Here is a 24376-nt window from a genome sequence, read left to right on the forward strand (position 1 = left end):
AATAAATGAACACTGAAATTCAAGTATTTCTCTTATTTATATATATATATATATATATATATATATATATATATATATTGTGGAGCATCACAATACCTCCGAACAGGTGAGACTAGGCGGAGGGCCAGCCATCCCAATGAAAGCATGCACCAGGCGGTCAAACTACGCCACCCTCTAGGTGTGGTCATTGAAGGCAAGTACATCCCTAATTTTATCCTCAATCAGGCTGATGTGTGGCCACCTGCCCCAAGGCAGCTGTGTCAGGTTGGCAATCACTGTGTTTGATTTAAATAGCACCTCAGTGTTTGACTCATTGTGTGGCTGGCTCCCTGCTGGGAAAGGTCTGCTTCCATCGGGCGGTAAGTGGGTTGCTCCACTGAAATGTAGTTTGTAAATTAGTCTGCTAAATGTGTAAGATGTTTGATTCATTGAATGCTGTGTTTTATTGAACTTTGCACTGATCAGAGATTTCTCTGCTATATGTTCCAGGCAATTTAGGAGACCTGATCAAGGCATGAGGAATGCGATAATTTGTTTGTTTAAATGAAAGCCCCAACCAGGAGGAATTTAAGTTAACCTGCATTCCAAAAAAGTGACTGAATAAAGCAACGCTGCTGCGTTTGAACCCTAACAGAACTGTCTCTGGGAGGTTGGTTTGTGACCGCACATCACAATATATGTATATATATATATATATCCATCCATCCATCCATCCATTTTCTACCGCTTATTCCCTTTGGGGTCGCGGGGGGCGCTGGAGCCTATCTCAGCTACAATCGGGCGAAAGGCGGGGTACACCCTGGACAAGTCGCCACCTCATCGCAGGGCCAACACAGATAGACAGACAACATTCACACTCACATTCACACACTAGGGCCAATTTAGTGTTTCCAATCAACTTATCCCCAGGTGCATGTCTTTGGAAGTGGGAGGAAGCCGGAGTACCCGGAGGGAACCCACGCAGTCACGGGGAGGACATGCAAACTCCACACAGAAAGATCCCGAGCCCGGGATTGAACCCAAGACTACTCAGGTATTGTGAGGCAGATGCACTAACCCCTCTGCCACCGTGAAGCCCATATATATATATATATATATATATATATGTATATATATATATATATATATATATGAAATACTTGACTTGGTGAATTCTAGCTGTAAATATACTCCTCCCCTCTTAACCACGCCCCACACCACGCCCCATCCCCCCCCCGAACCCAAAAAAACCTCCCTCCCCCATTTACACTCATTCACACTCATCCACACAAAAGGGTTGTTTCTTTCTGTTATTAATATTCTGGTTCCTACATTATATATCAATATATATCAATACAGTCTGCAAGGGATACAGTCCGTAAGCACACATGATTGTGCGTGCTGCTGGTCCACTAATAGTACTAACCTTTAACAGTTAATTTTACTCATTTTCATTAATTACTAGTTTCTATGTAACTGTTTTTATATTGTTTTACTTTCTTTTTTATTCAAGGAAATGTTTTTAATTTATTTATCTTATTTTATTTTATTATTTTTTTATAAAAGGACTTTATCTTCACCATACCTGGTTGTCCAAATTAGGCATAATAATGTGTTAATTCCACGACTGTATATATCTGTATCGGTTGATATCAGTATCAGTAATTAAAGAGTTGGACAATATCGGAATATAGGATATCGGCAAAAAGCCATTATCGGACATCCTTACTGTTAATGGGTGGGTCCACTGACTAAACTGTAGCAACAGTGTACTAACGCGGTACAAAGGAATCTTAGATTAACTTGCTATAGTTTGCCAATGATAGTATCACAATACAGTGCGATAATCTTAATACCGTATTTTCCGCACTATAAGGCGCACCTAAAAACCACAAATTTTCTCAAAAGCTAACAGTGCGCCTTATAACCCGGTGCGCTTTATTACGATTCATTTTCATAAAGTTTCGATCTCGCAACTTCGGTAAACAGCCGCCATCTTTTTTCCCGGTAGAACAGGAAGCGCTTCTTCTTCTACGCAAGCAACCGCCAAGGTAAGCACCCGCCCCCATAGAACAGGAAGCGCTTCTTCTTCTACTGTAAGCTACCGCCCGCCCCCGGAAGAAGAAGAAAAAACGCGCGGATATCACTGTACGTTTCATTTCCTGTTTACATCTGTAAAGACCACAAAATGGCTCCTACTAAGCGAAAAGGATCCGGTTCATAAAAAGACGCAATCTCTCCATCCGCACACGGATTACTACCGTATTTCACAGCAACTGATATTCCTGTGAACCGCACTGTGGAACGGGAGCACGTACGGTGAATATTCGCACCACAGGGAATGAGAAGTCATCCTTCACTGTGGTTCTAGCTTGCCATGCTAACTTCCACCCATGGTGATATTCAAAAGGAAGACCTTGCCAAAAGAGACCTTTCCAGCCGGCGTCATCATAAAAGCTAACTCGAAGGGATGGATGGATGAAGAAAAGATGAGCGAGTGGTTAAGGGAAGTTTACGCGAAGAGGCCGGGTGGCTTTTTTCACACAGCTCCAAAGGCGAACACACCTTCACTAAGACGGGCAGACAGCGCCGGACGACATACGCCAACATTTGCCAGTGGATCGTAAATGCCTGGGCAGATATTTCGGTCACAACTGTGGTCCGAGCTTTCCGGAAGGCAGGATTCACAGAACAACAGCGACACTGACTCCCGATGACTTCGACGAGACGGAACCGGCCATTTTGGATACCACGCTTGCGCAACTTTTCAATTCGGACACCGAAGACGAAGAATTCGAAGGATTTACGAATGAAGAATAACTTCAGAAGGTGAGCGCTATGTTTATTTTGTGTGTTGTGACATTAACGTTCGAGCAACATTATGTTACTATTGCTCTACACCATTTTGAATTTTACTATGTTTGTGATTGCACATTTGCGTACATTTTGGGACAGAGTTGTTAGAACGCTGGTTTTCAATATATTATTAAAGTTTGACTGAACTATCTGACTGTTTTTTTGACATTCACTTTAGCGCAGCGTTTTTTTGACATTCACTTTAGCGCAGCGTAGGCGCGGCTTATAGTCCGGGGCGGCTTATTGGTGGACAAAATTATGAAATATGTAATTCATAGAAGGTGCGGCTAATAATCCGGTGCGCCTTATAGTGCGGAAAATACGGTAAATGAAACACTTTTTTTTATATACATCTAATTTTCATTTGGTTGACACAACATTTCTTTCTGACCAACACTCCCTGTCTGTGCCGTCTATAAGCCAAAACAAAACGTTAACTTTTTATCAAAACACACTTAGCATATGGACGAGCTGGCGCCGTCGGTACATGCTCCAAAACTTAGATTGGTCAGATCTTGTCTAAACGTTGGTGCCAAAGCCCTAACAAAACTACTGTTGGCATTGACAGAGGGGCCGCTCCTTTGCTACTCAACAGTTGTTTTTTTACACTACAATAGGGCAAAACCATCCTTGCCTGAGCGCGCCCTCCTCTTGTTGGGTATAAATAGTTGCGACTATGGCACCAGCATTTAGTCTAGAAGTGATCAATCTAGGTCCTTAAGCATGAACTAATGAAGCCTGCTCGAATGGGAGGCAAATTGTCTTCTAAGACAAACAGTCTAATTGCAATCCATTGATTGCCCCGAGAACTGAACGTAACTGTAGCGTTGGAAAGAAAAACATAATAAAACATGTTTTATTGGGCGTTTGTTGCTTGTATATGGGAGAGAATACAGACATTCACAACATAATAAAAATATACAAGCATCAATATCAGTATTTGATGCTGGTGTATTGATAATGCTACAATACATCACAATATTAGTACAGTTTTGTCCCACTATTATTATCTTAACCTGCATATGGACAGAGGCCCCGACTCGTGTATGTGTCATTTGATCAATATGTAGATTTATGATGCACTCTACTTAAAACTCTCCAGATCAGAGATATTAGGACCTGAGAAAAGCCATGACACATCTATTCATGTTTTCAGACATATGGGAGGAAGTGAAAAAATGAGAATTAATCAAGTGGATAACAGCCGGGGGCCATTGTTGATTGTTTGCAGGCAACACATTTTGAAGCGTTACAAGAACATCTGTTTCACGTCTACAGATGAGCACATACCAGCTATGAAGTCGCATTACCTTTCAAAATGATTTCCCATTTGGAATCAAGTCAGCAAAAACATGTTGGAATACATTTTTACTGGCAGGAACCTGAAACTTGTTTAAGTGATAAAATATGAGCTTTTACACGTTTGTGTTTTCAAACACACACTTGTTGAGTCCTTCTACTCTTCTGATAACCAGTCCTTTACATGGGTGATGATGCACACAAGAAGAAATAGACAATAAATCCTGCTGCCTTCAGTGAGTGATGTATTTGTGTGACAGGTGAGAAATCTCTAACTGTGAGTGTGTGAATGTGGGTTTATTTGCGCTTAAGTACAGTACCTGTTAATGGGCTGCCCAGCAGGGGTGTGCTCTACCTCGTGTCCTTGACGACGAAGCACATCAATTACTGTATTGTTGCCCAGGAAGTGACCTGCAATTAAAAGAGGGTTTAAAAAAATGATCTCCATAATTTAATGTACAGTATTAATGATATTGTTTGGGAAAAAAATGTATCCTCAAGCCTAAGCCCAGAAGCCCAGACTTCCCACCCCTAGCTACTTCGTCCAGCTCTTCTCGGGGGATCCCGAGGTGTTCCCAGGCCAGCTGGGAGACAGTCTCTCCACCGCTTCCTGAGTCTTTCTCGTGATCTCCTACTGGTCAGTCGCGCCCTTGACACCTCCCCAGGAAGGCGTTCGGGTGGCATTCTGACCAGATGCCTGAACCACCTCATCTGGCTCCTCCCGATGTGGAGGAGCAGCGGCTTTACTCTGAACTCCTCCCGAATGAAAACGCTTCTCACCCTATCTTAAAGGGAGTGCCCCGACACCCGGTGAGGGAAACTCATTTTGGCTGCTTGTACCCATCATCTTGTCCTTTCGGTCATAACCCAAAGCTCATTACCATGAGTGAGGAGCTTGAGAGCTTTGCCTTTCGATTTAGCTCCATCTTCACCACCACGGACCGATACAGGGTCCGCATCACTGCAGATGCTCAACCGATCCGGCAGTCGATCTCGCGATCTACACTTCCCTCATTCATGAACAAGACCCCAAGGTACTTGAACTCTTCCATTAGGGGCAGGATCTCCTCCCCAACCCGGAGATGGCACTCCACTAGTTTCCGGGCAAGAAACATGGACTCGGAAGTGCTGATTTTCATCCCAGTCGTTTCACACTCAGCTGCGAACTGATCCAGCTAGAGCTGAAGATCCTGGTCAGATGAAGCCAGCAGGACCACATCATCCGCCAAAAGCAGAGACCTAATTCTGCTGCCACCAAACTGGAACCCCTCAACGCCCTGACTGCACCTAGAAATTATGTCCATAAAATCGCAGAATCGGTGACAAAGGGCAGCCCTGGCGGAGTCCAACCCTCACTGGAAACGGATACAACTTTTTGCCGGCAATGCGGACACTGACACGGATCATACAGGGAGCGGACCGCCACAATCAGGCGGTCCGAAACCCCATGCTCTCTGAGCACTCTCCACAGGACTTCCCGAGGGACACGGTTGAATGTCTTCTCCAAGTCCACAAAACACATGTAAACCGGTTGGGCAAACTCCCATACACCCTCAAGGGGTTCTTAACTACCTCGGCAACTTCAGCTCCAGAAATAGGATAGCCCACCGCAAAGTCCCCAGGCACTGCTTCCTCAATGGAAGACGTGTAGGTGGGATTGAGGAGGTCTTCAAAGTATTCCGTATCTCCAGTCAACATCAGCAGCACACCGTTCGCACTATACACAGTGTTGACAGTGCAATGCTTCCCCCTCCTGAGGCGGCGGATGGTGGTCCAGAATCACTTTGAAGCCGTCCGGAAGTCGTTCTCCATGGCTTCTCTGAACTCCTGCCATGTCTGAGTTTTTGCCTCTGTAACCGCCTAAGTTGGACACCGCTTGGCCTGTCGGTGTCTGTCCCCTACCTCTGGAGTCCCATGAGTCAAAAGGACCTTATAGGACAGCTTAACGGCATTCCTGACGGTTGGTGTCCACCAGCGGGTTCTGGGATTACCGGCATGGCAGGCACCGACCACCTTGCGGCACAGATCGGCTGCCTCAACAATAGAGACACGGAACATGGTCCACTCTGACTCAATATGTTACGCCTCCCTTGTAACATGTTCGAAGTTCTCCCGCAGGTGGGAATTTAAACTCTCTGACGGGAGACTCTGCCAGACGTTCCCATCAGATCCACACTATACATTTGGGCCTGCCAGGTCTTCCCAGCATCCTCCCTCGCTATTGGAGCCGACTGACCACCAGGTGGTGATCGGTTGAAAGCTACGCTCCTCTCACTCGAGTGTCCAAAACATGAGATACAACCCAATGATACAACCACAAAGTCGATCATCGAACTGTGGCCTACTGTGTCCTGGTGCCAAGTGCACATACCCTTATGTTTGAACATGGTGTTTGTTATGGACAATTTGTGACAAGCACAAAAGTCCAATAAAAAAACACCACTCTGGTTCAGATAAGGGTGGCCGTTTATCCCAATCACGCCTCTCCAGGTCTCACTGTCGTTGTCAATCACCAGAGGGAGCACTCTCCAGCACTCTCTAGAGCACTGTAGGGACTCCAAAAATGGCGGGTACTCTGAACTGCTGTTAGGTGCATAAGTTTAAACAACGGTCAGGACCCGTTCCCCCACCCGGAGGCGGAGGGAAGCTACCCTTTTGTCTACCGAGTGAGAGAGAGTCCAGCACTTGCTGTGCATCGAAGTGAGACCAGCCGGAACTTCACTACCTCGAGCACCAGCTCAAGCTCCTTCCCCCCCAGCGAGGTGACGTTTTACGTCCCAAGAGCTAGCTTCTGTAGCAGAGGATCGTACCGCCAGGGGCCCTGCCTTTGACTGCCGCCCAGCTTACAGAGCACCCGACTTCAATGCCCCTTCCTATGGGTGGTGAGCCCGTTGGAAGGGGAACCCACATTGGGAGCAGGCCCGGCCACCATGCGCTCGCCTTTGAGCCCCACCTCCAGGCCTGGCTCCAGAATAGGGCCCCGGTGACCTGCGTCCATGTGAGGGAAACCTTGGTCCTCAATTTTTTTGTATTCATAGAAGTCTTTGAGATGTTCTTTGTCTGGTCCCTCATTTAGGACCCGTTTGTCACGGGAGACACTACCAGGGGCAAAGAAGCCCCGAACAACATAGCTCCCTAGGATCATTGGGACAAGCAAATTCCTCCACCACAGTAAGGTAGCAGCTCAGGGAGGAGAGCCACCCATGTATGAACTGATAATATTTAATTTTGGCTTTAACATACTGTAACTGAAGTTAGCATAGTGATTTGAAAAAATAAATGTTTTCTTCATTTTGCTTAAGCTGCAGTGCCTCCCCTGAACTGTATCAAACAAGTGCTGCAAAAACAACAAACACTACTTAATATATTGTTATTTACTCCCCAAAAAATACAAACATCTCTTTCAACAAATTATACAATCTTGGAATTGACTCCACCGATTGTAGTAATCTTTATCGACAGTAAATAATGTAATCTCATATGACAACACATCAGGATTAAACATAATATCTTGTAATGTATTACTTAGACTTGCCTGTTAGCAAATTGCTGTCATAAAAATGATCAGACGAAATCTCCACTGTATAATGAAAATTAGCCACCTGTTCTGGCACCTAACCCCTAAGTAAGTTATAAAAAGAACGACGTCACAAATGTTAATATGAAGTCAATATAGCCACGAAAGTTCAATAATAAAGTTGCTTGACTCAAATAGTCGAATGTCTAAGACTACCTACATCAGTACACCCCATATCAAAAATACAAAATGCTTTGTTCCATCTGGATAGCTGCAAACTTCAAACACTTCAGTCAACACAGACACAACATTCACCTTTAAAGGAGAACTGCATTTTTGGGGGGAATGTTTCCTATTATTTACAATCCATATGTGAGACAAGAACACGTTTTTCTTTTTTTATGCATTCTACATAGTATATAAGTGTGATCAAAAATCGGCTTACAATGGAGCTAATGAGAGCCGCTCTATTCTGCCTTAAAGCCCTGTTAATATGTTACATATATACTTACAGCATATATGTAACGTATTAACAGGTACATTCATTAAAACATTTCATTTGATCATTTTAGGAATACGTGGCACACTAATTTGATAAATGCATCACAGCGGGGTTTTTTCAACTACATCACTGATGAAAACTCACTGCAGAATTTATGAGGGCCAACATACATACTAAAACATCACTTACTGTACAATATCTGCTGTCATTAGGATGCCGACTGATCGAATCTTGTTATAGTTCTGTTTGGATAAAGACTGAGTCCTAACCCTCATGAAGAAAAGGGCCGTGGATCCAAGCATCTTTTCGTGTCGTTTTTCGCCATTTCCGAGTTTAAATTGGCTGTCAAAGTGTACCGATTTATTGAATTACGTCCTTGGCCTTCTACTTTCCAGGTGAGTGGCATGATTTATGATCTACAATAAACTTCGAAGCAGCTTACCACTCGATGATGTCAACATTGGCACACAAGCTTGTGATAAATGGCGTCGCTATAAATAGTTGCGTTAGCGTTTATAATAACAATATCACTAATATTTGGTTAATATTTAAGTCAAGAAATGTTAATGGAGAATTGTTGGCGGTTTTTGAATGGTTATTTATTGGGTTTTATAGAGGACCTCCCATTGTCTCTGTTGTAAGCGGACTTTTATTTACGTTTATTTACTGTACGAGTTAGAATGCTTTCATAATGATTGTGAACGTTTGGCAAAATTCCCCCAAAAAGTGCAGTTCCCCTTCAAGCATCCACAAACAGCACCAACATTTTGGAACAGGGATGAGGTAATAGAAGAACGTTTAAAATATAATACATCTATCTGTGGCAGCATTGAAGAAAGTTTTTACTTTTACATCTCTTGCACAAAACTGTGGTGCCTTCAAAGACCCTCGTTTTAAAGTTAGAAACAGAGACGTCACTCCATTTTAAAGACATGGGGGAGACTTAACTCCCAGAAGATTAATTAATAATAAGATCATAATAATAATTATGTATTTTTATTATTTGTATTAACCACCATGAATCAGTTGTGTCTACGTTACACTCTAAAGTAAAGGAAAACTTGGCAGATTTATAATCATATTTAAGTGAACATTGACAGGTATATGAATTTTAAAATTCATATTCTGGCCACTTTATATTGAATTTGTAAAAAAATATAAATTATTTAAAGCAGTGGTCCCCAACCTTTTTTGCACCACGGACCGGTTTAATGTAGGCATTATGTTTAGGGAGCGGCTTTCCACGGGTACCAGATAAATAGAGCAAAAATAAGTGCATGAAAAATACAACTGACTATAACGCTGAATTAGTGTTTCTTTGCAATGAGATGCAGATGGAAATCAGCCATTGGCTACAATCTGTCACATTTATATGTTGATTAATGTGCATTGTCACAAAGTTATAACAAACATAACAACTTCTTATGAGGAGTTTTATTGTACATCTATAAACAAGCTTGTTGGTGTGTCTAGTGGGACAGGCCAAAGTTAAATAGGAGAAAATGCAGTCCTTTATAAATTATTTCATGTTTCTCTGCGGCCCGGTAGCGAATGCCTCAACCACCGACCGATGGTTGTGGACCACTGATTTGAGGGTTATGAAGATGTGTTCTACACATGTTAATCCCATTTTATAGTAAAAAAAAATTCATTAAGTTTTTGCATGTTTTAAAAAGCTTGTTTCAACCAATTCCATGCACTAATTAGTTTTTAATGCATGTAAACATACCAATTGTGTGTACAGGGTGGCAACGTTGGGTTTAGGGTGGGATGCCGGGGCCCTTCAGTACTCTTGTGTATGGGGGCCAAGCATTTGGTGTTCCGCCCCTTCTCATTAATAACCACATACGAAAGAGGCCCAGGTCAAATTTAAAGAATTCGGCATTGTACTGTTCCCATTGACATAATTATTATTTTTTTAAATTCAGATACATGTCACATGTTGATAACAATACATGGAATTGACCTGCAGGTTGAATATAGTCAGACTATAAATTGTGTAATGCAGTTGCTCCCTCGCTATTACAAACCCTGTTTCCATATGAGTTGGGAAATTGTGTTGGATGTAAATATAAACGGAATACAATGATTTGCAAATCCTTTTCAACCCATATTCAATTGAATGCACTACAAAGACAAGATATTTGATGTTCAAACTCATAAACTTTTTTTTTTTTTTTGCAAATAATGATTAACGTAGAATTTCATGGCTGCAACACGTGCCAAAGTAGTTGGGAAAGGGCATGTTCACCACTGTGTTACATGGCCTTTCCTTTTAACAACACTCAGTAAACGTTTGGGAACTGAGGAGACACATTTTTTAAGCTTCTCAGGTGGAATTCTTTCCCATTCTTGCTTGATGTACAGCTGAAGTTGTTCAACAGTCCGGGGGTCTCCGTTGTGGTACTTTAGGCTTCATAATGCGCCACACATTTTCAATGGGAGACAAGTCTGGACTACAGGCAGGCCAGTCTAGTACCCGCACTCTTTTACTTTGAAGCCACATTGATTTAACACATGGCTTGGCATTGTCTTATAATAAATGATAAATGGGTTTTACTTGTATAGCGCTTTTCTACCTTCAAGGTACTCAAAGCGCTTTGACACTACTTCCACATTTACCCATTCACACACACATTCACACACTGATGGCAGGAGCTGCCATGCAAGGCTTGCTGAAATAAGCAGGGGCGTCCATGGTAATGTTGCTTGGATGGCAACATATGTTGCTCCAAAACCTGTATGTACCTTTCAGCATTAATGGCGCCCTCACAAATGTGTAAGTTACCCATGTCTTGGGCACTAATACACCCCCATACCATCACAGATGCTGGCTTTTCAACTTTGCGCCTATAACAATCCGGATGGTTCTTTTCCTCTTTGGTCCGGAGGACACAACGTCCACAGTTTCCAAAAACAATTTGAAATGTGGACTCGTCAAACCACAGAACACTTTTCCACTTTGTATCAGTCCATCTTAGATGAGCTCAGGCCCAGCAATGCCGACTGTGTTTCTGGGTGTTGTTGATAAACGTTTCCGCCTTGCATAGGAGAGTTTTAACTTGCACTTACAGATGTAGCGACCAACTATAGTTACTGACAGTGGGTTTCTGATGTGTTCATGAGCCTATGTAGTGATATCCTTTACACACTGATGTCGCTTGTTGATGCAGTACAGCCTGAGGGATCAAAGGTCACGAGCTTAGCTGCTTACGTGCAGTGATTTCTCCAGATTCTCTGAACTCTTTGAGGATATTACGGACCGTAGATGGTGAAATCCCTAAATTCCTTGCAATAGCTGGTTGAGAAAGGTTTTTCTTAAACTGTCCAACTATTTGCTCACGCATTTGTTGACAAAGTGGTGACCCTCGCCCCATCCTTGTTTGTGAATGACTGAGCATTTCATGGAATCTACTTTTATACCCAATCATGGCACCCACCTGTTCCCAATTAGCCTGCACACCTGTGGGATGTTCCAAATAAGTGTTTGATGAGCATTCCTCAACTTTATCAGTATTTATTGCCACCTTTCCCAACTTCTTTGACACGTGTTGCTGGCATCAAATTCTAAAGTTAATGATTACCGTATTTCCTTGAATTGCCGCTTGGGCGGTAATTAATTTAAAACCTCTTCTCACTCTGGCACTTACCAAAGGCATGCGGTAAATGTAAGCATGTGCTAATTATCTTAAACCCTCTTCTCAGTCCGGCGTTTACCAAAGGCATGCGGTAAATTTAGGCCTGCGCTTGTAAATTTTAGTGTGAGGTCAGGAAAAGCACATTTAATAAAAAAACGTTATTATGGTCTTACCTTTACTTATAAATGAATTCCATGCGCAGCTCCTTCTGAACAAAAGCATCGATAACTTGTTGATAGAAGTCTTCCTTATCTTTCTTCAGTTTTAAAAGTCTCTCTGTCTCGATGGAGATCTTCCTTTAATTACCGTATTTTCCGCACTATAAGCCGCCCCGGGTTATTAGCCGCACCTTCAATGAATGGCATATTTCAAAACTTTGTCCACCTATAAGCCGCCCCGGACTATAAGCCGCGCCTACGCTGCGCTAAAGGGAATGTCAAAAAAACAGTCAGATAGGTCAGTCAAACTTTAATAATATATTAAAAACCAGCGTTCTAACAACTCTGTTCACTCCCAAAATGTACGCAAATGTGCAATCACAAACATAGTAAAATTCAAAATAGTGCAGAGCAATAGCAACATAATGTTGCTCGAACGTTAATGTCACAACACACAAAATAAACATAGCGCTCACTTTCTGAAGTTATTCTTCATTCGTAAATCCTTCGTCTTCGGTGTCCGAAGTGAAAAGTTGGGCAAATGTGAGATCCAAAATGGCCGGTTCCGTCTCGTCGAAGTCATCGGAGTCAGTGTCGCTGTTGTCCAGCAGTTCTGTGAATCCTGCCTTCCGGAAAGCTCGGACCACAGTTGTGACCGAAATATCTGCCCAGGCATTTACGATCCACTGGCAGATGTTGGCGTCGTCTGGCGCTGCCTCCCTGTCTTAGTGAAGGTGTGTTCGCCTTCTGTCATCCATTGTTCCCACGCAGTTAGCAGTCTAGCTTCGAATGCCCTGTTGACACCAATATCTAGCGGCTGGAGGTCTTTTGTCAATCCACCCGGAATGACGGCGAGTATTGAATTAAGCGCGTAAGCGTGTCTCTTAATGTGATGTTATGAGCTAGCAAATATAACAACTACACTACCCAGCATGCAACGATAGTGACGAGCATGCGCGGTAGCCCTGAGAAGCGTTGTTGTATGCTGGCAGTTAGAATGTGGTTATGAGCACGCTGTGAGTAAACGTTGAGAACTCAGTTAACACGCCTCGTCTGCATTATTTATAATTAGACAGACAACACACTTAATAGGAGCCATTTTGGGGTCTTTACATAAACACACAAATGGAAATGAAACGTCACATATCCCAGCATGCACCGCGCGCTTCTTCTTCTTCCGGGGGCGGGTGGTTGCTTACAGTAGAAGAAGAAGCGCTTCCTGCTCTACCGGGAAAAAAGATGGCGGCTGTTTACCGAAGTTGCGAGACCGAAACTTTATGAAAATGAATCTTAATATTTATCCATATATAAAGCGCACCGGGTTAAAAGCCGCACTGTCAGCTTTTGAGTAAATTTGTGGTTTTTAGGTGCGGCTAATGGTGCGGAAAATACGGTATTACCTCCTGCTTCGATTGAAAGTCCAGTTTAGAAAACTGTTTTATTTTAGATATGTAATCCTCCATGTTAAAAGTGCAAGCGAGAGGAAAAAATAAACGATCGCTGCTAACTGTTGCTGCTTGTTGTCACTTCTTCTGCAGCCGAGTAGTTGCAAGAAGGATCACTAGCGCCCTCTACCACCAGGAGGCGGGAGTCATTTAATGACTCATATTTGACACACGCAGCTACGGTATATTAATAAAATATAGCTGCTTACTGTTCTTTTTAGCATATTCAATAGCTTGGACCTTAAATCCTACTGAATAGCTCTTAATCTTCTTCCCTTTATGCGATTTCAAATTGGCCCTGCGATGAGGTGGCGACTTGTCCAGGGTGTACCCCGCCTTCCGCCCGATTGTAGCTGAGATAGGCTCCAGCGCCCCCCGCGACCCTAAAGGGAATAAGCGGTAGAAAATGGATGGATGGATGGAAATCAGCCTCCTCCATTTTAAAAATGATGACAGGTGAAGTATCACTCGTGACGTGACGAAATTCTAGGCATATGCTAATTATTTTGCAAAACGAGTTTGACCCGGCGGAAATTCTAGACATGCGCTAATAAAAATAATATTTTGCCAAACGAGTTTGACCCGGCGTTAATTCTGAGCCGGCGGTAATGCTAAGCATGCGCTAATTATTTTGCGAAACGAGTTTGACCCGGCAGTAATTCAAGGCAGGTGCATGCTATATACCGTATTTTCCGCACTATAAGGCGCACCTAAAAACCACAAATTTTCTCAACAGCTAACAGTGCGCCTTATAACCCGGTGCGCTTTATTACGATTAATTTTCATAAAGTTTCGATCTCGCAACTTCAGTAAACAGCCGCCATCTTTTTTCCCGGTAGAACAGGAAGCGCTTCTTCTTCTACGCAAGCAACCGCCAAGGAAAGCACCCGCCCCCATAGAACAGGAAGCGCTTTAAGCAACCACCCGCCCCCGGAAGAAGAAGAAAAAACGCGCGGATATCACCGTACGTTTCATTTCCTGTTTACATCTGTAAAGACCACAAAATGGCTCCTACAAAGGACAAGGATCCGGTTCATAAAAAGACGCAATCTCTCCATCCGCACACGGATTACTACCGTATTTCACAGCAACTGATATTCCTGTGGAACGGGAGCACGTACGGTGAATATTCGCACCACAGGGAATGAGAAGTCGTCCTTCACTGTGGTTCTAGCTTGCCATGCTAATGGCCAGAAACTTCCTCCCATGGTGATATTCAAAAGGAAGACCTTGCCAAAAGAGACCTTTCCAGCCGGCGTCATCATAAAAGCTAACTCGAAGGGATGGATGGATGAAGAAAAGATGAGCGAGTGGTTAAGGGAAGTTTACGCGAAGAGGCCGGGTGGCTTTTTTCACACAGCTCCGAAGGCGAACACACCTTCACTAAGACGGGCAGATAGCGCCGGTCGACATACGCCAACATCTGCCAGTGGATCGTAAATGCCTGGGCAGATAGTTTCGGTCACAACTGTGGTCCGAGCTTTCCGGAAGGCAGGATTCACAGAACTGCTGCACAACAACAGCGACACTGAATCCGATGACTTCGACGAGGCGGAGCCGGCCATTTTTGGATCCCACGCTTGCGCAACTTTTCAATTCGGACACCGAAGACGAAGAATTCGAAGGATTTACGAATGAAGAATAACTTCAGAAGGTGAGCGCTATGTTTATTTTGTGTGTTGTGACATTAACGTTCGAGCAACATTATGTTGCTATTTATTGCTCTACACCATTTTGAATTTTACTATGTTTGTGATTGCACATTTGCGTACATTTTGGGACAGAGTTGTTAGAACGCTGGTTTTCAATATATTATTAAAGTTTGACTGAACTATCTGACTGTTTTTTTGACATTCACTTTAGCGCAGCGTTTTTTTGACATTCACTTTAGCGCAGCGTAGGCGCGGCTTTTAGTCCGGGGCGGCTTATTGGTGGACAAAATTATGAAATATGTAATTCATAGAAGGTGCGGCTAATAATCCGGTGCGCCTTATAGTGCGGAAAATACGGTACCCGGTGGCAATTCGAGGAAATACGGTATTTGAAAAAAAAATGTATCAGTTTGATCATCAAATATGTTGTCTTTGTAGCATATTCAACTGAATATGGGTTGAAAATGATTTGCAAATCATTGTATTCCGTTTTAATTTACATCCAACCCAATTTCCCAACTCATATGGAATCGGGGTTTGTACTTAAGCTTTGATGCAAGTTTCTATGTTTTAACTCCAATGAATTGCAGCTAAAACATAGTAAATGACAACAACTCTGTTAATCCTGGACACTTGCATCACAATGTGACATGCAATTTCATTCAGCTGTCTTTTCACATGACTTTATCATCTAACTCATCCTGTATCGTACCCTGCTTTCTTTATGTTAATCATCCTTTCCTTTTGAGTCTTATCTGCCATTTTGTCTCAATTCCCCTTTTGCATCCTCCATTCCTGTCTACCTCCGCCACCATCGCCGTTTTCTGTCTCCCTCTGACCCTCTCAGCTAGGTGAAGTGGGGTCATTGAGGCTTCAGGTTGCTGTGTCAAGAGGTCTCCATTCCTACCCTTTACTCTGACAAAGGGGAGCACGGTCCCATTGTTTGGGCCCGCTCAGCCGTAGCGCCATAGAGCCGTGTGAACAATGAAACCCGCCACTTTAATCTGGCCCAGAGCTATCGCCAGAAAGCGACTGGTTGAGATGTACGATCGGTGCCATGATACTATCTGGCCTCTCTAAAATGTACTTTTTTCAATTATAACTGTTTTTTTCAAGGTCTTTGTTGGTTGTTCGGGATTTTTTTTTTTTTTTTTACTATTTTGGCATAGTTTTTCCAAGTCAGTGGTTCTCAAACTTTTTTCACCTAGTACCACCTTGCTTCTCCAAGTAACGTAGTAGGCCAAAGTCGGGGTCAGCAACCCGCATGCGACTGGAGCTTTTTAAAAATGTATGAAAATGGAAAAAGATGGGGGAAAATATATATGTTTTTGTTTTACTATGGTTTCTGTAGGAGGACAAACATGACACAAACCTTCCTAATTGTTAGAAATATCACTGTTGATATTAAACATGCTTCACTGTATTTGAGCTCACCGTACTTTGTTTACATGTACAACTTTCTCCGACGCTGCCACAGAAAGACTTATTTTCTGCCACTCCTTTGTCTCATTTTGTCCACCAAACGTTTTATGCTGTGCGTGAATGCACAAAGGTGAGCTTTGTTGATGTTGTTGACTTGTTGGAGTGCTAATCAGGCACATTTGGTCACTGCATAACCGCAAGCTAATCAATGCTAACATGCTATATAGGCTAGCTGTACGTACATATTGCATCCTTATGCCTCGTTTCTAGGTATATTTGAGCTCACTTAATATCCTTTACTTGTGTCCTCTGTAGGGATGATGTTTGATAAGAAATTATCAAGTTCGAGCCTATTATCGAATCCTCTTATCGAACCGATTCCTTATCGATTCTCTTATCGAATCTAGATAGGTTGTTGTATATGGAAAAAAACACAATATTTGGTTTAACAAAAGCTCACTTTTATTTTATAAGAAAAAAATAAAATGAAATAAATACATATTGACTGTTACCCCCCCCCTAAAAAATAAAATAAATAAATATTGACTGTTGTTACCCAAAGTATATTAAGTAGGATTTTTCAGAAAAAACAAATATATACAGTAACACAAAAACAACCTGTCTCTGTGATCACTACAGGTGAATAGCCATGCCTTGAGGCGTTTTTTCCGGTCCATTATTTTTGCTGCTTGTGTGACATCACAGGGAATGACGTTTCTTGTGTCATTTCCTGTGATGTCTCACAGGGCATTTCTTGTGGGACAGGATTCGTTCCCAGGGATTCGAATAAAGAACCAACTCTTTTTCTTTACTATAGTGGCCTCGACAACGGGAACCGGTTCTCAAAAAGGGATTCGAGTCCATGGAATCGGTTCTTTTCTTATCGAACGGTTCTTTTCTTAACGAACAACCGGTTTCGAACATCATTCCTAGTCCTCTTGTGTATTTAATTTATATTTGCATGTCTCATGACATAATATCTGTATGTAATATTGGTTGTATTTCCGATAGTGTCGTTATAGACCACAGCAAATGTTACCCAGCTTGTAAAGAATGCAATAAATCCATTGGAAGAAGACAGCCTGCCGTTTCCTTTAACTTGGACACACACATCTATACCTGTGACCATTCTAAGTTAGTAATTTCCAGGAGCCTTCTCACCCTCTGAGAAGCCTCTGTTTAATTAATGTTTTTCAATGTTGTAAAAATATGAAGTGAATTATATTTATATAGCGCTTTTCTCTAGTGCCTCAAAGTGCTTTACATAGTGAAACCCAATATCTAAATTACATGTAAACCAGTGTGGGTGGCACTCGGAGCAGGTGGGTAAAGTATCTTGCCCAAGGACACAAGGACAGTGACTAAGATGGCGGAAGCGGGGATCAAACCTGGAACCCTCAAGGTGCTGGCACGGCCGCTCTACCAACCGAGCTACCGTATTTTCCGCACTATAAGGCGCACCTAAAAACCACAATTTTTCTCAAAAGCTGACAGTGCGCCTTATAACCCGGTGCGCTTTATTACGATTCGTTTTCATAAAGTTTCGATCTCGCAACTTCGGTAAACAGCCGCCATCTTTTTTCCCGGTAGAACAGGAAGCGCTTCTTCTTCAACGCAAGCAACCGCCAAGGAAAGCACCCGCCCCCATAGAACAGGAAGCGCTTCACCCGCCCCCGGAAGAAGAAGAAAAAACGCGCGGATATCACCGTACGTTTCATTTCCTGTTTACATCTGTAAAGACCACAAAATGGCTCCTACAAAGGACAAGGATCCGGTTCATAAAAAGACGCAATCTCTCCATCCGCACACGGATTACTACCGTATTTCACAGCAACTGATATTCCTGTGAACCGCACTGTGGAACGGGAGCACGTACGGTGAATATTCGCACCACAGGGAATGAGAAGTCATCCTTCACTGTGGTTCTAGCTTGCCATGCTAACTTCCACCCATGGTGATATTCAAAAGGAAGACCTTGCCAAAAGAGACCTTTCCAGCCGGCGTCATCATAAAAGCTAACTCGAAGGGATGGATGGATGAAGAAAAGATGAGCGAGTGGTTAAGGGAAGTTTACGCGAAGAGGCCGGGTGGCTTTTTTCACACAGCTCCGAAGGCGAACACACCTTCACTAAGACGGGCAGACAGCGCCGGACGACATACGCCAACATCTGCCAGTGGATCGTAAATGCCTGGGCAGATATTTCGGTCACAACTGTGGTCCGAGCTTTCCGGAAGGCAGGATTCACAGAACTGCTGCACAACAACAGCGACACTGAATCCGATGACTTCGACGAGACGGAGCCGGCCATTTTTGGATCCCACGCTTGCGCAACTTTTCAATTCGGACACCGAAGACGAAGAATTCGAAGGATTTACGAATGAAGAATAACTTCAGAAGGTGAGCGCTATGTTTATTTTGTGTGTTGTGACATTAACGTTCGAGCAACATTATGTTGCTTTTGCTCTACACCATTTTGAATTTTACTATGTTTGTGATTGCACATTTGCGTACATTTTGGGACAGAGTTGTTAGAACGCTGGTTTTCAATATATTATTAAAGTTTGACTGAACTATCTGACTGTTTTTTTGACATTTACTTTAGCGCAGCGTTTTTTTGACATTCACTTTAGCGCAGCGTAGGCGCGGCTTATAGTCCGGGGCGGCTTATTGGTGGACAAAATTATGAAATATGTAATTCATAGAAGGTGCGGCTAATAATCCGGTGCGCCTTATAGTGCGGAAAATACGGTACATGTTTAGAATAATTATGACATTTCTGTCAACGAAGATTTGCATCAGCCTGCGACACATAGTCATTTTGATATTAGGCCAATACAGACACATCTTGTGTTGCCTTCATTGTAACACTTATATAAGGCTTTACATTTTTTGCGGCTCCCGACAGATTTTATTTTTAGTTCAATATGGGTCGATCAACATTTTGGGTTGCTGACCCTATTTATTCAAAACAAGGCAGAGGTTCTTTTTAAACAAGTATATTTCATATTACATACAGTTTGAACAGTAACACTGTGTTTGAATTAGTGTTGTCCCGATACCCGATAATGTCCCGATACCGGTACCAACATTATTTGGATACTTTCCGGTACTTTTCGGTACTTTTCTAAATAAAGGGGACCACAAAAAATTGCATTATTGGCTCTATTTTAACAAAAAATCTGGACCGGTACTTTTCGGGGCCGGTATAGTACCGAATATGATTCATTAGTATCGCGGTACTATACTAATACCGGTATACCTAGTTTTAATTAAAGTTAAAGTACCAATGATTGTCACACACACTAGGTGTGGTGAAATGTGTCCTCTGCATTTGACCCATCCCCTTGTTCACCCCCTGGGAGGTGAGGGGAGCAGTGAGCAGCAGCATCGGCCGCGCCCGGGAATCATTTTGGCGATTTAACCCCCAATTCTAACCCTTGATGCTGAGTGCCAAGCAGGAAGGTAATAGGTCCCATTTCTATAGTCTTTGGTATGATTCGGCCGGGGTTTGAACTCACGATCTCAGGGCGGACACTCTAACCACAAGGCCACTGAGCAGGAAATGTAGGAAAATAAAACAAAGTAATTAAATCAAGTGATTCTCTGGCGTACCACTAGATGGAAGTGGTACACGGACCACAGTTTGAGAAACACTGGGCTCAGTGAATGCATGGCCAGAAGCCGTAAATGCTCTTTAGAAGTTGGAAAGTCGAGTGAGTGAGCGGTATGGAGAGTTGAAGTTCTCCAGCCAAGCCCGCGTTTAGAAACAACTCAATGTGATTTATGTGCGTTTACGTCAGGGGGATTAAGGTGGGACAAATGGAGCTGCTCGGCACAATGTCCAGCTTCAGAAGACTGAGCGGATTTCCAAACTTCAAAGGGGCGCACAGACAGAAATGTATATAGATGAAAATTCTTTGAGATTGTAAACCATCAATTTTGTCATGTCTCGCAAGGCTTTAACGGGCATTTCCGCGCCAGTGAATTGTGAGTTGACGGTATGTTGCGCTCCCAGCCAAAAAACATAAAGATTTACAGTTTTGTAATAATAGTAAAAGGTTGAAAAGACAAGGGAAAGTGACATGTTTGTGTTCAACTGTCAGTGGTGAATGAAGAAAGGAATAAAAGTCATTTTGATGATGTCACCTTGCTGTACCTCAGCAACTCTAAACAAAGTCATGGATCGAAGCGGCTTTGCTTTTTTTTTAATGGGGTGATAAAATCCAAAAGTTCACACTTTTTTGGAAAATAGGCATTCCTTTTTTATGTTTAGAAAATTGAATTTTGTCACCCATTTGGCTACTTTATGAGTGTCACCTTAACAAGAATATATTCCACCCAGTGCAGCTTGCCAGTGCATCAAATTCATGGAATTAAAAAACTAAATTAAAAGTATTTGATTAAAAAAATGATTGAAGACCCTAAAATTCACTGAATGCAGATTTTTGTTTCCTTAAAAAGAGGCGTATGATATAATTGTCTGCTAAACCTTACAGATACGTTTTAAAATGATTCCATTTGACGGATTGTTGAAGGCATTTTACAATCATTATTATTATTATATTGTTTTCTGCTTTGTGTTTTCTTGTTTACTTATATTTGTGTTGTACCCTTGGGATCAATACAGGAACCAATCAAATCCATCCATCCATCCATCCATTTTCTACCGCTTATTCCCTTTGGGGTGGCGGGGGGTGCTGGAGCCTATCTCAGCTACAATCGGGCGGAAGGCGGGGTACACCCTGGACAAATCGCCACCTTATCGCAGGGCCAATCAAATCCAATCCACTTTATTTATATAGCACATTTAAAGGCCTACTGAAATGCAATTTTCTTATTTAAACGGGGATAGCAGGTCCATTCTATGTGTCATACTTGATCATTTCGCGATATTGCCATATTTTTGCTGAAAGGATTTAGTAGAGAACATCGACGATAAAGTTTGCAACTTTTGGTCGCTGATAAAAAAGCCTTGCCTGTACCGGAAGTAGCAGACGATATGCGCGTGACGTCACAGGTTGTGGAGCTCCTCACATCTGCACATTGTTTACAATCATGGCCACCAGCAGCGAGAGCGATTCGGACCGAGAAAGCGACGATTTCCCCATTAATTTGAGCGAGGATGAAAGATTTGTGGATGAGGAAAGTGAGAGTGAAGGACTAGAGGGCAGTGGGAGCGATTCAGATAGGGAAATTGCTGTGAGAGGCGGGTGGGACCTGATATTCAGCTGGGAATTACTAAAACAGTAAATAAACACAAGACATTTATATACTCTTATTAGACACAACACAACCAGGCTTACATTTAATATGCCACAAATTAATCCCGCATAACAAACACCTCCCCCCTCCTGTCCAAATAACTCGCCAATACAACTCAAACACCTGCACAACACACTCAATCCCACAGCCCAAAGTACCGTTCACCTCCCCAAAGTTCATACAGCACATATATTTCCCCAAAGTCCCCAAAGTTACGTACGTGACATGCACATAGCGGCACACACGTACGGTCAAGCGATCAAATGTTTGGAAGCCGCAGCTGCGTACTCACGGTACCATGTCTGCGTATCCAACTCAAAGTCCTCCTGGTAAGAGTCTCTGTTGTCCCAGTTCTCCATAGGCCAATGGTAAAGCTTGACTTCATCTTTTGGGAATGTAAACAATGAAACACCGACTGTGTTTGTGTTGCTGCAGCCGCCTTCAATACACCACTTCCCACCTACAGCTTTCTTATTTGCTGTCTCCATTGTTCATTGAACAAATTGCAAAAGATTCACCAACACAGATGTCCAGAATACTGTGGAATTTTGCGATGAAAACAGACGACTTAATAGCTGGCCACCATGCTGTCCCAAAATGTCGTCCACAATCCGTGACGTCACGCGCAGGCGTCATCATACCGAAACGTTTTCAGCAGGATATTTCGGCGCAAAATTTAAAATTACACTTTAGTAAGCTAACCCGGCCGTATTGGCATGTGTTGCAATGTTAAGATTTCATCATTGATATATAAACTATCAGATTGTGTGGTCGGTAGTAGTGGGTTTCAGTAGGCCTTTAAACAACAAGAATGTTTCCAAAGTGCTGGCGCAAACTATCCGTCAGTCATCTACATTACGTGAGAGCTGTCACTTTGATCATTTTGTTCCAGCATGAAGACGAGATTCTGGAAAACGTACATGGAATACCCAATATTGGGACTTCTGAGGCTTTTTAAATGTGTTGTAACATGAACCCTTGAATGATAGCTTACAATGAGAGGAATCATCTATATATGGCATTACCACCACATAAAATGTATCTATCGATTTTTTTTTTCAATTCAACACGATTCTCGATTCAAAAACTATTTTTTCCCGATTCAAAACGATTCTCTATTCATTCAATACATAGGATTTCAGCAGGATCTACCCCAGTCTGCTGACGATGCAAGCAGAGTAGTAGATTTTTGTAAAAAGCTTTTATAATTGTAAAGGACAATGTTTTATCAACTGATTGCGATGTCAATTTGTTTTAACTTTTAAATGAACCAAAAATATGACTTATTTTATCTTTGTGGAAATATTGGACACAGTGTGTTGTCAAGCTTATGAGATGCGATGCAAGTGTAAGCCACTGTGACACTATTGCTCTTTTATTTTTTTTATAAATGTCTAATGACAATGTTTATGAGGGATTTTTAATCGCTGCTATGTTGAAATTGTAACTAATATTGATACTGTTGTTGATAATATTCGTTTTTGTTTTTGTTTTTGTGTCCTCTCAATTGCTCTGTTTATTGCAGTTCTGAGTGTTGCTGGGTCGGGTTTAGGTTTTGGAATTTGATTGCATTGTTATGGTATTGCTGTGTAATGTTTTGTTGGATTGATTAATAAAAAATAAAAAAATAAAAATAAAAAATAAAAAAAAATAAAAATCGATTTTTTTTATTTTTTATTTTTATTTTTGTGTCCTGTCCAGCTTTTCAGGCAAATCATATAGTTGATGTAGATGCCCATATCGGCTGTTCAGATTTACTTTACAAAAGAGAAGTGTAGGATACTTCTCTTGTTGCCTTATTTGTATTTTACTTTATTAAATGTATTTATATTATTATTTAGTGCAGCCGGGCCGGAGCAGGAGGGGATAGAAAGAGAAAAAAAAAGAAGACAGAGGGGGAAATTGTGGGGACAAGAGGGGGATTAGACAGAGAGACAAAAACAACAACAGCAAACAACAACAACAACAACAATAGAGCAACATCAGCAAATATGACATGTACAAATATGATGGTAAAAGTAATAGCAAATAAGCAGTTAGCGAAAAATAAAAAATAATACAGAAATGACAATGAGCATTATTACACTACAAATGGATCAATACAAATACCAATAGAAATAGCGCTAAAAAAATCGATTTAAAAAAAATTAAAATCAATTCTGAATCGCACAACGTGAGAATCGCGATTCGAATTCGAATCGATTTTTCCCCACACCCCTAATATATATATATATATATATATATATATATATATATATATATATATATATATATATATCAGTGACGTGCGGTCACTAGAGGCAGGTGAGGCGGGGCCTCATCTGCCATCGTGGAAAGAAAAAAATGTAAAAAGGAAACAAATTAATTAAATTGTTATATGTATTCAGTGATTATACTATAAAGTTATTTTCCATTTAACTTCACCAGTTTTCGATAATTTGTATTCAAAATCGCTGAATTTTCACATTTGCCGTTCAAATACTGAGAAGAGACGGTGCGGTGATCAGCAACCAGTTGAGACACGTCACTCAGTTGTGCCTCACCATTGATTGCGGACTCGGCTAACTGCTGGCCTGCTGTGCAGTGAGACCGTATTGCTATATGAATTATATTATACATGTCCATAGTTTAGTTAGCTGAGGTAT

General features: G+C 42.0%; 1 protein-coding gene across 1 annotated transcript in view; it reads right to left on the reverse strand.

Annotated features, from left to right (window-relative positions):
• The window catches only part of trabd2a (TraB domain containing 2A), a 278709-nt gene that overhangs the window by 22317 nt on the left and 232016 nt on the right, over window positions 1-24376 (reverse strand). Inside the window, exon 5 of the mRNA XM_061927081.1 lies at window positions 4455-4545. Coding sequence (XP_061783065.1) covers window positions 4455-4545 — 91 coding nt within the window. The remainder of the gene's footprint in view (window positions 1-4454; window positions 4546-24376) is intronic.

The sequence above is a fragment of the Nerophis lumbriciformis genome, linkage group LG32, assembly GCF_033978685.3.
Source record: "Nerophis lumbriciformis linkage group LG32, RoL_Nlum_v2.1, whole genome shotgun sequence".
NCBI lineage: Eukaryota > Metazoa > Chordata > Actinopteri > Syngnathiformes > Syngnathidae > Nerophis > Nerophis lumbriciformis.